The sequence below is a fragment of the Nesoenas mayeri genome, assembly GCF_963082525.1.
Source record: "Nesoenas mayeri genome assembly, chromosome: 1".
NCBI classification, from domain to species: Eukaryota; Metazoa; Chordata; class Aves; order Columbiformes; family Columbidae; genus Nesoenas; species Nesoenas mayeri.
Window position 1 is genome coordinate 115,576,623 of NC_137541.1, and position 13,775 is coordinate 115,590,397.

At 47.7% G+C, this 13,775-nt stretch overlaps 1 protein-coding gene across 4 annotated transcripts in view; it reads right to left on the reverse strand.

The window, feature by feature from the left end:
* Positions 1 to 13,775, reverse strand: part of BCOR (BCL6 corepressor) — a 58,535-nt gene that overhangs the window by 15,532 nt on the left and 29,228 nt on the right. For 3 of the 4 annotated variants that reach the window (XM_080347961.1, XM_080347964.1, XM_080347962.1), the window contains 4 exons: positions 8,798 to 9,079; positions 8,055 to 8,408; positions 2,306 to 2,634; positions 1,705 to 1,974 (listed from right to left, as the gene is read on the reverse strand). In XM_080347961.1, coding sequence (XP_080204087.1) covers positions 1,705 to 1,974; positions 2,306 to 2,634; positions 8,055 to 8,408; positions 8,798 to 9,079 — 1,235 coding nt within the window. The remainder of the gene's footprint in view (positions 1 to 1,704; positions 1,975 to 2,305; positions 2,635 to 8,054; positions 8,409 to 8,797; positions 9,080 to 13,775) is intronic. The other variant, XM_080347963.1, reaches the window with a different exon arrangement.

The window sequence follows — 13,775 nt, forward strand, 5'->3', positions numbered from 1 at the left end:
TCTGGTCTTTGAAAGACACAGCTGATGCCAGATGCTGACAGTGGCTCAGGCACACAGACCAGGCTCTCCCCCCTGTCCCACACTCTGCCAACAACAGGACCTGCTGCTGCACTGTCAATGCCGGCAAAACAATCAAGTCAAACGAATGGAATATACAAGCCTATTAAAAACATGGTGTTCACTTGAACTTTTGGGTGAATTCAAGTCAGAAAATCAAAATCCCAGATTAGTTGATGATGGGAAGGCATGGTGAACACACAAGGTTAACCCATGGCCCCAGGACCCCCACCTTGGTGAGCACAGGCATCCCCGGGTTTCTGCAACTAGCCTGCTAGTGGCCAACACTGCAGATAGCTCCTGCTATCAGCAAAGCAAACAGAGAGCCCCCGGCCCCTGCCTGAGCAAGACCTCAGTCCATCACTAAGTTTTGGAGCTCCTCCCATTGAGCTGTGCTCAGTGGAGCGTTCCAGGTGCACAAGGCAAAGTGCACAAGCATCCCACGGCAGCCTGCTATGTGTGAGCGGTACTCGCCCTAACAGATGCTGCTGTGCAGGAAGAAAATACACTCCGATAGCTTGGAGCACATGCTACAACACATTTTGATTTTGGATCCATGGGAAATTTTAGGTCCATAGGAAATTAAATAATTTAAATGATGGAGATTACCATAGCAACACTGCAACAAACACTTCTCCTGACTAGAGCTGAAGTGCCCTGGGTTAGAAGAAGCCTCTGTCTAGGGTAAACAAAACCCTTCCAACAAACCCTGTCTTTCAGAGCTGGAGAAGGCCTCAGTCCATACAAAGGTGTCCAGCTATGCAAACAGCATTTCGAAGTTTCCACAAATCCCTGAGGCTGGGTAGGTCCCACCAGGACCTGGGCTGATGCCACCTTCCAGGGAGGGCTTCAAGCCCAGCTCTGAGGTGCAAGGTCCTCTCTCCACCAAGGCAAACCCCGCAGCTGTGTCAAAAGCAACAATCACTCCCTGCGATGAAACACTTCTTTGTGAGACGTGAAGTTGAGCAACAATGATTCTCACACCTACATGCCCCTATTTCTCCAATAAAAGCATGCTTCAAAACAGCAGAGCTAGAGGACTCATTGGTTTCTGATTTTTGTAGCAACAGGGGTGCTGTTTCATTAGACAATATTGTTCCAGCTACACTGAGCATCTCCAGTCTCCAAGCATAAAGCATGCAGAGTGCTCCTACGATGCATCTGATCATGCATGAGGACACTCCAAGCGCTACATCCTGTGTCACATCCTAGATAATCCTTGGAGAGAAGAACAAAAAATAAAACCCTTCTCCTAAACTACATACTCTTCACAAATAACAAAAGCAAAAATTGCACAGCTCATTAAAGATCACTATAAAGACTACTTTAAAAAAACAAACAAACAAAAAAAACCACCCGGTCTGTTTGCAGATGGCTTATATTTAAACAGAAGCAAGGGTTCCCAATAAAACTTCACCCTTTGCTCATTCACACAGGATGCCGCGCACGCTACATCCCTGCCAACCATGGGGACCCATTCCCGCAGGGACCTGCCTCCAGACCCACGCACCGGGAAAGGGAATGCAGCAGGGAAAGGGGGCTCACAAATTTCAACCACCAACGTCAAAGCTGCCACTTGGCAAATTCTCCAACTCTCAAACTGGAAAGAGGGTTTTAACCTCACCCAGGGCAGTGAGAGACCCTTACCTCATAGCCCAGGCGCGCCGCTCGCTGTAGCAGTGTTTCCCCCGCGTTCTTATTGACAATAAGCCTCCGGGCTTCGGGTGGCATGGGCCGGCTCGGGGTGGTGTCCTGAGGGGGGCTTGCAATCGGCAGCTGCGAGGGCTGCGAGGCGGGAAGCAACGCGGGAGTCTGCTGCAGGCGATCGTACACCTTCTGCTCGTACGCCTTGGCTGGTGAGGAGTCGCAGTCTGAAGCAGGCTCTGGTCGCTTCCTGACTTTTCTTGCTACCGTGACCTGTCAAAACCATTATTGTGAGGGGGTTTTTATCCTCATTTTTACAATACAGCCACAGGATTATATTTTGCCGACAAAGAATTATACTTTCCTCCTGATATTACATTTTTTAAGAAAGACCTGTTACAGCTTTTAAATGCAAGATGTCTAACCCCCTGCGATAGTGCCTTTAAGTCGGGTTAAGAGAAGCAAATACAAAATGTGCAAAGCATCCACAGATGAATTTGAATGCAATCCCCGCTACCCTGCATGCATGACAGCGCATCAGTTTTAAGCAGGCTGGTGCTGCCTTCTGAGAAGCTGGTGGACAATTAAGTCTAAATAAAGATACCTTATCTTCAGCATTTTCGATATCTGTGGTGTCATCCCCTGTCAGAGATGACCTCCTTCTCCTCTCCTGCAGTGCCAAGTGTTTTGTTTTACACTGACGTTTCCCTGATGGCTTCTCACACTCGCTGTATTTCTGCAGCAGAGATGCATGTTGGAAATCCTCCTCTTCGTCTGTGTACAGCCCATCTGTCTTCCGGCTTTCTTTAATTTTCTGCTGTTTGGCAGCCAACCTCGAGGCTGGAGTACAGCTTGGCTGAGCCTGCCTTTTGCTGTTTGCATTGGTGGATGAAAGGCTCTTCATGTGCGGAGACACTGGGAATACGGGCAAGCCTAAATGGGAAGGAAAGGCATTACACGTTGCATGGTGTGTTAAAAGGAAAACACATTGCTAGCACTTAACACAAGCTCCTCGACTGCTTAAGAGATCTACCAATTACATTCTCAAATCATTAATATTTTAAGCGTTCCGCGTTCGAATCGTAAACAGCATCTTGCCAGTTATAACGTTACGTTAACAGTTGTAACGCTGATCAAAAAAAAGTCTCTAAATGAGATGCCCGGTGCCAGGTGCCAGGGCAGGGCGAAGGCCGTGGGGTGCTGAGCCGCGCCGTGCCAGTGCAGGGCTGCTGCAGGCGGAGCGGAAAGCCGCTGCCGCACCACCTCGCCAGGTCAAAAAAACCTCGCCTCCTTACCTGGAACTGCTTTATCTGACAGGGAACCAACTCCTCCAGCAGCCTGGGCCCGGCCGGGCTCGCCCGCCTTTGGCTCTGTGTAGTGGCAGGGCAGATACAGGGAGGGTCAGGGAGGAGGGGAAGGCAAGAGAGGCCAGGGCATGGATGAGGACTTTGTGGGACACCACAGTCCCACAGGTGAGTTTAGCCCTAAGATGGCAATAAGATGGGGAACAACGCCTTAGCGGTGTTTCTGCTTGAAAAGCAAACCAAGAGAGGAAAGGCTATTCAAGCAGCCGTCCCTACAGAAGCCCTGTGCAAACCCTCTATCAAAAAGTGCAAGGGTTTTGCAGGAAAAGCTATCAGCTGTGTTTTTGCCGAGGACTGTGACCCAAAGTGACTCTTTCTGTGAGATGAGAAAGCCCTAGGACATCGGGCAACTAAGACCAGTGCTCTGCCCCCCACTGCAGCATAGTGGCAAGGCCGGGTTTTCTCCCCGGGTTAGCTGTAACAAGCTGGATCCCACGATCTGGGCCACTTGCAAAAAGCACGGCTATTTTTTTTTCCAAGAGCGCGAGCAGGTTTACAACAAAACAAGGACAGGAAAGTTGACTTTTTATAGTCTGAATTTCCCTTGGGAAGAGAGTTGAGGTGACATCAGAACCAACTCCTCTGCAGAAAAATGAATTAAAGGTTGCTGGAAAGGAAGGGACACTTTAGCGAAACAATGCCACGCCACTGAGGGAAGGTACGGAAAAATCCCCACGCACTTGAAAGAGGCTCCTTTGCTCCGAGAAGTCTCTGAAGTGATGCTACTTTCAGAACAGAAGCTATGACGGGAGCAATAAGGCTGAATGCTGCTCAGAGAGATCATTATTTAAAGAAACTCGATCCAGAGACAGTCGGTAAAAAAGAAAATAAAATCTAGAATCCTCTTGGTGGGCAGCTTCACACTTTTGTCTTCCTTTAAATAGATCTGTGAAAGTAAGTTGCAGAAGGCTTTCTAGATTAAAGATGAAAACAGAAATCCCTCAGTTCTTTCGAGCTGCTTCCTAGAAAAAAGATGCATACCATGGCTTGCCAAGCAGATGTCAGGGAATTTACGGGACACACGATGTGCAGATTGTTCAGCAAAAATCCAGTAAGTTTTTTTAGGCATTGCAATCCTGAAGAAAGCTGCCTAGTCGTAGGCTGAGCCTACGGATGCAAGGCTGTCTTTCCAACTCTGCAGACAGTATGAAGCAAAGAGCGTTTAATTCTCGTGTTCCCAACTAACCTAATTGGAGTAGCACATGAAAGCCTTATTCCAATACGTAAGTCTTATCATTATCTCCTTAAACAATTACTAAAAAAATTGCGAAGATGGAAAGCAGCAGCGATGAGGTTACGAAGGAAGTAAGAAACTGCTGCACGTAGAAAAACAAGAATAGAAAGAAAAAAAGCCCCACAAGTCTGGTGAAGGACAGAAATACCTAAAGGATGGAGGAAAAAAACACAGGAAGAGGAGCCTGTCTCAAAGAACTGCAGGCTTTCCCATGCAGGGATGCTGAAGCAATAAAAGCAGCTCAATCACCACAAAAAATGGGTACTCCAGCCTGCAAGCTCCACGTGAACTCTGTGCTCCACTTCGACCCTCCACAGCAGTGACAGCAGGCACCAGGCTAAACGGGTGCTGCAGCTAAGACATGGAGAGTAGCAACGCTATGCCCAGGAGTTTCAGGATCAATAACATCGCAAGAGGTCAGTGCTATCCAGAAAAAGCCGAGCATCAGCCTGCAAAACACAAGACACACTGGCAGAAAAAAGGCAAGCGGTTAATCCTGGAATCCCACCCCATCTTTCTGACAACTACGTATGTGAAGGGAGAAGCCATAAGAGTGGGCAGGAATATCCCCAAATATCCATGAAAAAAACCTACTTAACCAAAAACCAAAAACAAAACCCCAGGCCTCCAACTGATGTGGGTTGTGGCACGTCTGACTCAGAGCAGGACCTGCCTCCCTTCCCGCAGGAGCGGGCTGCAGAAACGTTCCGCACAGAAAAGCAGCTGCCGCCGCGTCACCTGAACGCAGGCTTGTTCGGCTCCCGCCCCGGCAGCTGCCTCCTCCTGCCTGCCAAGCCAGCGGCCGACGCGCTGCCTGCAACCCGCGGTGGCTCCGAGGGGCAGGCAGCGGCTTTCCCACTGGGAGAGATCCTCCCGGCTCCTCTCTTCGTCAGCTTTTGTTTCCGTGCTGATTAAGAGGACCGCCAGGTTTTCTCCTTGTGCCGCCTGAGCGACTGCAAGTCCCTGGGGGACCATCGGAAGAGCCGGCTACCACGCCGCCGGCAGTGCCGGGAGGTGATTGCTGAGCCGGGACCCCAGCAGAGACCGCGGCTCCTGCCTCAGCCATGGGCCTGGGCGAGTGGCACGGTGCCCTGAGGTTGCAGGCATCTCCACATTCACGGACTTGCTGCACCCCAGAGAGCTGGCATGAGCAACGTCACCTTGTGAGAGGGATGAGGCAGGGCCCTGAAATTGTTTTGGGCAAGCCACATCCTGGCTTTCGTGGTTCTGACCTGCAAGTGAGGCTGCAAGGAGGCAGCAGCTGGAAGAGTCACTGGGGTGACACTTCCAGCAGCCACTGCTTGGTCACCAGAGGACAGAGGGGTGACAGGCCAGTGGTGGCTTGCAGTGCAACACATGACTCCTCCTATGCTAAAATCCCAGCTTGAACACAACTGGAGAAACCAGCCCAGAAGTCAGCACCCATCATCTTCCCAGAGATTTGCAGGCACAGGTGGCAAACCATCCTGCTGTTAGACTACGGCTTCAAGGGTCCAGGGGCAGACCTCGACCTTCTTGGGATACAACCAGCTTTCCAGCAGCAGACTGACACATTCACAGGCAGTGCTTGGGTACCGAGAACAGCTGTTCCCAGGCCCAGAGAAAAAAAAAAGCTGCCAGCAACAGGGTATGTTCTCATATTCACATCTGCTTGTTTAGGAAAAGTTTGAAGACTAGTCCTGGGCAAGAAAGACAAGCTGCAAGTTTCCATCCCCCTGTGACTGCCATACCGAGGATGCTCTGTCACACCAAACAGGAAAAATGTCTTTGTCCTAGTGCGAGATTTACAGGTTTACACTTCAACGGGGCTGGAGGAGCAGGAGCAAAGTGATCTGAACAATCTCCAGTGCCTTTGCACAATGAACAGCAAGGCACATTTTAGTCAGGTTTACGGTATTATAGCGGTTTCAAAACCCAAGAGGTTTTTCATAGCCATGGGGCGACTGAATCTGAATGCCTTTGGGAGCGGTGCATAAATCAGTAGCCACTTCTTTTTCTTTTCCAAGGTCATGTGCTAGAGAAGCCTGTCGCTGCCATGGGAGGCATTGCAGGGGAAAGCCAGAGCATCCTTACACAATGTGGTTTCTTGTTAGCGACCCTCTTTTAATCTCTACAAGGTTTCTCTTTCTGAAAGTATAAAGGGGAGCAGGTGATGGGCAGGGATGTTTGAGCTGATACCATGCACACCAAGCAGCACATGAAGCAAGGGAGGAAGAGTCAAAGCTCCTTTTAAACTAAGTTTTGATCTCCTACTCCACAGATCCTTTTGGAGAATCTTCCCCAACAATAAGCATCAAAGTTTGGGGTTTTCTGCCCTCAGATAAAGGGGGAAAGACTGGTGAGGAGCTTTAGGACAGAAGGAAAGCTGATACTTTTGCCTGTGACCATTTTGGAAATGCTACCCAGGAAAACTCTCACCGGTACAGGACAACCTGGACTGAGTCCTTTCCATGTCATGGGACAAGAAGATCCACTCCCCTCATTCTTCTTCTCTCCTTTGAGGGGTTCTCAGCTAAACTACAGGTTAGGCCAGCTGGAGGGTGAATGTCTATCAGTCCGATGAAGCTTCCAGGTCTGTGAAGGAGGAAGGAGCCCAAATGTCCAACTCAGAGCTCCCTCTCCCAGAAACAGCCAGTCCAGGCAGAGGACTTGGAAGAGTAAGAGGAGGAGAGGAAGGAAGGAAACAGAAGTATTTGCAACCTTTTACCTGAAAAGCTGAACGAGGAGATCAGGGCTGCCTACTGTGCCCAGAGGAGATGGGACGCATGACGAGATGCAGGGGATGTACAAGGGGGATCAGCCATGCGGGCTGCGTGCTGCTGTTCCCCAACTGTCCTCCAACCAAGCTACGTCAGAAAATGTCACAGGGAAGGGGAAAAGCAGCAGAGCAGACAACACGCCTGGGGGCTGAGGACAGTGGGGACAGAAGAATGCCCCGTCCATCTGAAGGAAAATTTGGCAGATTTACTCCATGGGTTCTTCCCCAGGATAGGGACTGAGTAGAAAAGAGGGAGAGGGAGGGAAAAGGAGGAAGCAGAGTGAGGGGGAAAGAAGCAGCCAGAAACAAGTCAAGGAAAGCTGATGTGCTTTGAGGAAGTGATCCCTTAGAAAACAGACACTGGGAAGAGCTCTGCCAATGGGGTGGGGAGCAGAGCACAAGGGTTTATAGGACATGCCCGTGGCGAAGCAGCAAGGCATGATCTTTGAGAGGAGGATGAGCCTTGCTCTTGCGCATATGCCCTGGGAAAGACAGGGAAACCCAGAAGTGCTGAGGGTGCTGGAGGCGTTGGGTTCCCAAGATCAAGAGCTGCTAGCTGCACTGATGCCGTTTCAGAGGGTCACAGCCCCTCAAATGCTATGTGTGGTTAAACACTCTTATGCCAACTAGCAGTCTCTTTGCTCCCTCCCTCGCCCAGAAGCATGCCTGCGTTGTATGCCCCCCCAGCTCTCCTCTAGAGACATTAACTTCATCTTCACGTTATCCATGAAAGAGTATTTAAAGCCAAAACACACACACACACATGCACAAACACAAAGTTACACACACATACACGAACACGTTTTCTTGTCTGCCAAATACAAGCTACAGTGCAATTCTTAAAGAGGTGTCAGTCCTTATACAAATGGACATCTACAGAAATATAATTAAAAAAAAAAAATTAAAAAAAAGCTCTAGACAATTCCTTAACATCGGTGGCAGCATGCGTCACTGTAAATGCTAAAGCCGGCTGTTTTCCCTAGTAGTCTCTGCATACCTTGTTCATTGTCACTTGTTTTGAGGGACTCTTCAGACCAACTTCTATTGCTTTTGGCCTCTGACCTTTTCTTGGTGTGCCTTTCTTCTGTGAAGTCTTTGACCTTTGCAGTGGCCTCTGGCTGAACAGCCTCAGCTAAATCTTTCCTGCTTTGCCGGCCCAACTTGCCGGACGGGGATCTCTCTGGTGACACCTGCTGCTCCCATAGTTCCCTAAGATGCTGCAGGTGACGCTGCTTTTTGGGATGGAGCCCTGTTAATTCAATGCACACCTTCAGGTTGGTCACCTCATTACAATTGGGCTCTTCTAAGTGGTTAGAGGAATTGTTTGTCATTTCCCTCTCAGGCCAGTCATCTAATGGAAAAATAACTAAAAATTAATCAAAAAGCCCCCTCAACTTAAAACAAAAGCTACATTTCACTTTCGGGGCATATAGTCTCAGCTTTACCACCACATTTTAAAGGTTTGCTCATTAAGGGTTACATGCACTACAGTAACTTGCACTGCTGTGGCTACAGTGTCCAACGACTAGTGCTTTACCCTTATATGCCAAGATTTTTATATATACATATATATATACACATATATATACATACATATATATACATATATATAATTTTAAGTGAAATGACAGTGCTCACATTAGTAACTATCAAGTTCAAAAATGGAAACACATTAAGGCAAAGGGACGTTCCTTTCACAAGACATTCCTTGAGAGAGACCAAAGCAAAATGCTGTCTTACCTTTGGAGTTCTTCTTCTTTTTTGCTTTTGATACAAGTTCATCCTGCAGTTCATCCACAAAGTTTTCATTTTGGCTGCCATCATTTTGCACTCTCTCACCAGAGTGTTTACGCTTCCTGTCCAGACGTGGACATGGATGTTGGCCAATATCGTCTGTTGGCTGGTCTTCTGCTTTTTCATATATAGAATGTCTCTCTAAATAACATTGCTCATTTGAGAGATTTTTTTCCTCAGGAGATTCAAGAAAGTGACCTTGGTTGTTTTCTGTACTAGTAAAGTTACCTAAAAATAAAAAACAAACAAACACCACAAGGCCTAATAAATACAAAACAATTCATTGTGAGAAAGTTATGCTCTCTGGTCTCTTCAATGTCATCTTCACCATGACTTATGGTTTATGAGGCATGCAAATAAACAGAAAATCTTACTTCAGAACAAGTCTCTGGCCAGCCTAAGGCAGCAGTTTTCTCCTAGCACAGCACCCCCCAAAAGCACAGTATTTTGTGGGTTTTTTACACCAATTTAAGAAGAACATTCACAATACTTACAGCCATAGAAACATCACAATATGCTTTTTTTTAAATAAAGAAACATCTTTTGATATCAAAAGCACAGACCCTTTTTAGAGAGCAACCTCACTCCCCAAAATCATGGTAGGTAGTAATCCAGGCTTCACTTTGCAATGACTTTCTTTGCAGAAATACCTTATGATGATAATAAAATATTAGTCTTTCACTAATTCCTATCCTTCCCTAACTTCTCACATCGAATTGCAGAGTCTGACTTAGAAGCGTTTGTCCCTCCTTCTGTAGATATAAATGGGATACGGAGCACGCACACACATACACGGTAATACCACTAAGAATAGCTGTGATATTTTGCAAAAGGCACTACTTGAATCCAAGGTTATAAAAAGGCTTCCTCACTTTAAGTAACCAGCCAGTCACTCTACCTCACATGATCTCTGTCACCCCCTTTCAAAAGAGGCCTCGCTTTTTTCAGGGAGTATTTCCAGGAGCAGTGACTGGTTGAGCTTTGAAAAGCTTACTAGAAACTAGTCCGACAAACTACCCACAAACACACCCATGTTGTTATGCTTGCCCTAACTTCAGGTCCCTCTCTCTAATAATGTTCTCTCTAAATTTAGAGACAGCTTAAGTAATTTTAAAGGGATGCTTGACTTAAAATGGCACTTTATCATCGTATTGAACAGGGTTTTTTTTTCTGGGGTTTAACTAAACTAGCTGAGACATCAGCTTCTTATTTACAATTCTCACAAATAAGTTGTTTTCCCAGGCGTTTTAGCCCTCCTGACTGACCAATATACTCTTTCTGCACATCTGCCGCTTGTTTGGCAAACTGGCTCTATGCTCCCTCTTACTTCCCCACGGCTTCCTCTTTCTCCTCCTTGCCCTTCCTCCTTCTCCCACTTCCCTTCCTGCAAACACATCTGCTGGTTTCCTACCTGGACTCCATTCCCCTTTCCTCCCCATCCTTACTCAAGTCTCCTCCCACCTACAGCCCGGCCATCAACTTCTGCTCTTCCTCCTCACCAGGGCAGACATTGCTCCCTTGCAGGCCCCTCTCCCCTCACGTCCCCTCCAAGACCCACCACACCAGCATCCAGACACTGGCAGCCCCCAGGGGCAGCCCAGGTGCACCCCACCTTATCCTGGGAGCACCTTCCTACCTCTGCCAACACCTCTGGTTTCATTACCATTCTTGACACACCTCTTGTCAGCAATGGAAGGCTGAAGGCAGGGGGGAAAACCTCTCTGATGAGATTTTTCTTCACCGCAACTTAGATATGGCCCCAAGAAGTACCTAGGGCTCTGGACATACATGCAAGCACCAGAAGACACCACATCATCATTTTTACGCTGCTTGGGAAGCTGCCTGCAGGGCTGCTTTATAAAACAGCAGAAGATGTTTGGCCAAGAAAATCAAATCAAAAGCTGACTTCTTCCAGGCAAGCGGGATGCTCGGGCCATTCTGTTATTTGGCAGTGCTCCTCTCCACGAGGCCGGCTGGCCAACACCTGCTCCCTTCAAGACTTTAAAACACAGTTTGTCACACGCCTTTTGGCCAGCAATGATCACATATTCCAGAAAACAGGTATCTCAGCTTACAACAACTGTGTCTCTAATTGCCAGTGTCCCCCAAACCAGAACAAATCTGGCAACACTCCGAGCTTGCACATCTGGCATGAAGATGCTGCCCAACAGCTGTACCCTATAACCGTAATGACAGCACTGGCAGTCCTGTTTCACACAGAACAAAAGATACTGGACCAGCCACGTTTTAAATATCACTTCAGAAATGCTTCTATCGGATTTCATTTTACATTTTTAATGCAATCTGCTATTTTTCCCCCTTACATAAGGAAACATTATACTTATACGCTCGTTTTCCCCAAAGAGATCAGGTAAGGGCTCTCTCCACCACACTCCCACTGTTTACAGCCTTCATGTCTCCAGCCATCCCAGCAACTACACACCATGGAGTGACTGAAGAGTTGCTAGATTGGGACAAGCTTTCCTGCTCCTTAGACTGTCTGGCCTGAGAAAAGGCAGGCACATCCTGACCAATTCCCGGAGAAGCTTTCGCGGGGTCAGAGGAAGTAGCAGGCTGTAGAGAGGGGGGATGATGGTCTTAATTCTTTGGGGCTTGCAGGAAACAGTAAACTAATTCCAGCCTGCCACCACCGAAAGCGACCCGCCGCAGATTAATCCTGTCTCTATCTGCAAGTGAACTTGGCACAGGGATGCCGAGCGCCACTCGCTCAGATCATCTGCGTGGAAAAATAAAAAGGAAGGGAGAGACATTTGCTGTAACCTCACTAACAGCTCATCACCATCAGCGTTTCTCTGGGGATCGCGTGCCGAGGAGAACTGCACACAGCTTAGCCAAAAAGTTTATCCAAAAACCCCTCGCTGCCAACAGCTCTGTGACACCTTTGCCTCCGCTCTCCGGTCACATCTGAGAGGGACCCTCAGGCGACCAGAGCCACGTATCCTCGGCCGCCGAGCCAGAAATCCCTCTCGAGGACTGCCTGCTGCACACGCGCCTCTGAAATCCGTCCCGCTAGATGCGGTTAAGACCATTAGGGGAGCGACATCTCCGCACGTTAATCCGGGTTGTGTAATAATCCTGCATCGACAGGGGAGGACAGCGCCGGCAAAGCCGGGCAGCCACGTCCTCGCCTATCTGCTCTGCCACCGATGCTCCCCGCCTCTTCACCGCAAAAGAACAAAGGTCAGTCGCCGTTCGGGACACAGGCTCTCTACACGGCTTGCACGGACACATCGCACGCCCAGAGGTTTCTCCCCTTGGCACAGTGGCAACTGACTCGCAGAGCGTAAGCTCTATTAATATTTTACCACCAGATTTCACTCTGTCCTCAAACTGTTTTGCAAGCAACCTGGATCAGACACAATGTCTCCCCAAATTAAGATATAAATGTCAACAGGAGGCACAGCAACATAAGCATTATCGTGCACACCGCACAAGGACAAGGTGAATTGATTTGCTTTTGTTCTCCCCTCCACCATGTATCTACAACATCCTTTCCTCCGCCCAAGGAAGAAAACAACAAAATACTTGGAGTTTTTGTATCATCATTATTCAAATAGTGACGAGGTAGCCAGAAACACAGGATAAATGCTGAGTTCTCATAGCAACACACCTCTATGAGTAAGGAGATTAAACTCCTAGACGTGTTCCTTCCTCAAGCCTCCAGCATTTGCCAGTCTCATATCAGCTGTGAGAACCAGCACCAACAACCCAAACCATTTCTCACTGTCCTAGCCAACTAGAAACAAGGAAGAACAAGCTTCTTCCCATATGATCTCCTTAGTGCATGAATTACAATCTCACAAGAAACAGTTACATGTATGCACAAACATGCTGCCCCAAAAAAACTTTCCTTCATTTTTCCATCTTCCTGTTGCTGTCAGCTGCTTGAGAGCAGGTCCTCCCATACGATGCAAACAAGGAAACACATCTGAGTGTTTAAGCTGCAATTCTTTTGTTCAAATAACATGGCAGCTAAAAACAGCCTTTCCTCTTCCCTGGAGCAACCTCTCACTGTGCTCACTTATGCAAGTCACCCTTTACTCATCCGAGGACACTAATGACTATCCAAATGCTAAAACCCAGTATTCAGCATAGAGATCACAACAAGATATTCCGTAAGTCACCTTCTGCATCCAATTCTGAGTATCCCATGGGGCAGAAGGAACACAGCCGACTTCATTTTTCCCTCCAACTACCCCTTCCTTGGGAGCCTTCCACATTCGTTTCCTTGTGCACAAGCCCACTGTGCTGCACGGACAAGCAACCACCATTCTCCGGGCACAGACTTTTGGTTTTTTCTTTCTTTTTTTCTTTTTGCACTATGTCCCATCACAGGAAGGTAATAACTGACCAGGGCAAAGGACATGTTTACTGTCTCCATCTTTAATTTGTTCAGGTACACACACAGCCCAGGGAGGAAAGCAGCAGACGACCATGCAAAGAAACACCGGCACCTCACGCTAAGGCTGAACATGGGCTCTCAAGTCTCCAGCACATTACACCATATACTTTCACACATAGAAACCACTTCAACTTTTTCCCCATGACCTCATGCCTTAAGATCACATTTTTAACATATGAGGTTTTATTTTTCCCAGCTAAGGTTTAAACGGGCAGTCTCTTCCTCCTATAAAATTAGATAAACAGGTAACTATGTTCCTCAAACAAGAAATTCACAGCTTGTAGAATTTATTCAATCTTTCACACTTCGGTATGATTTTTCAATACCACTAGAAGAGCTTTGTTACAAACCGACATGCAATCATCACATGTCTGTATTGATGCTCGTGTCCATGCCAATAGCTCAAATCACCTGATCTCTGAACAATCCTATGACTCATGACATATGCATCCCATAATTTATCATGTTTGTGCTATGGAAATGCACCGGAGCAGCATCGCC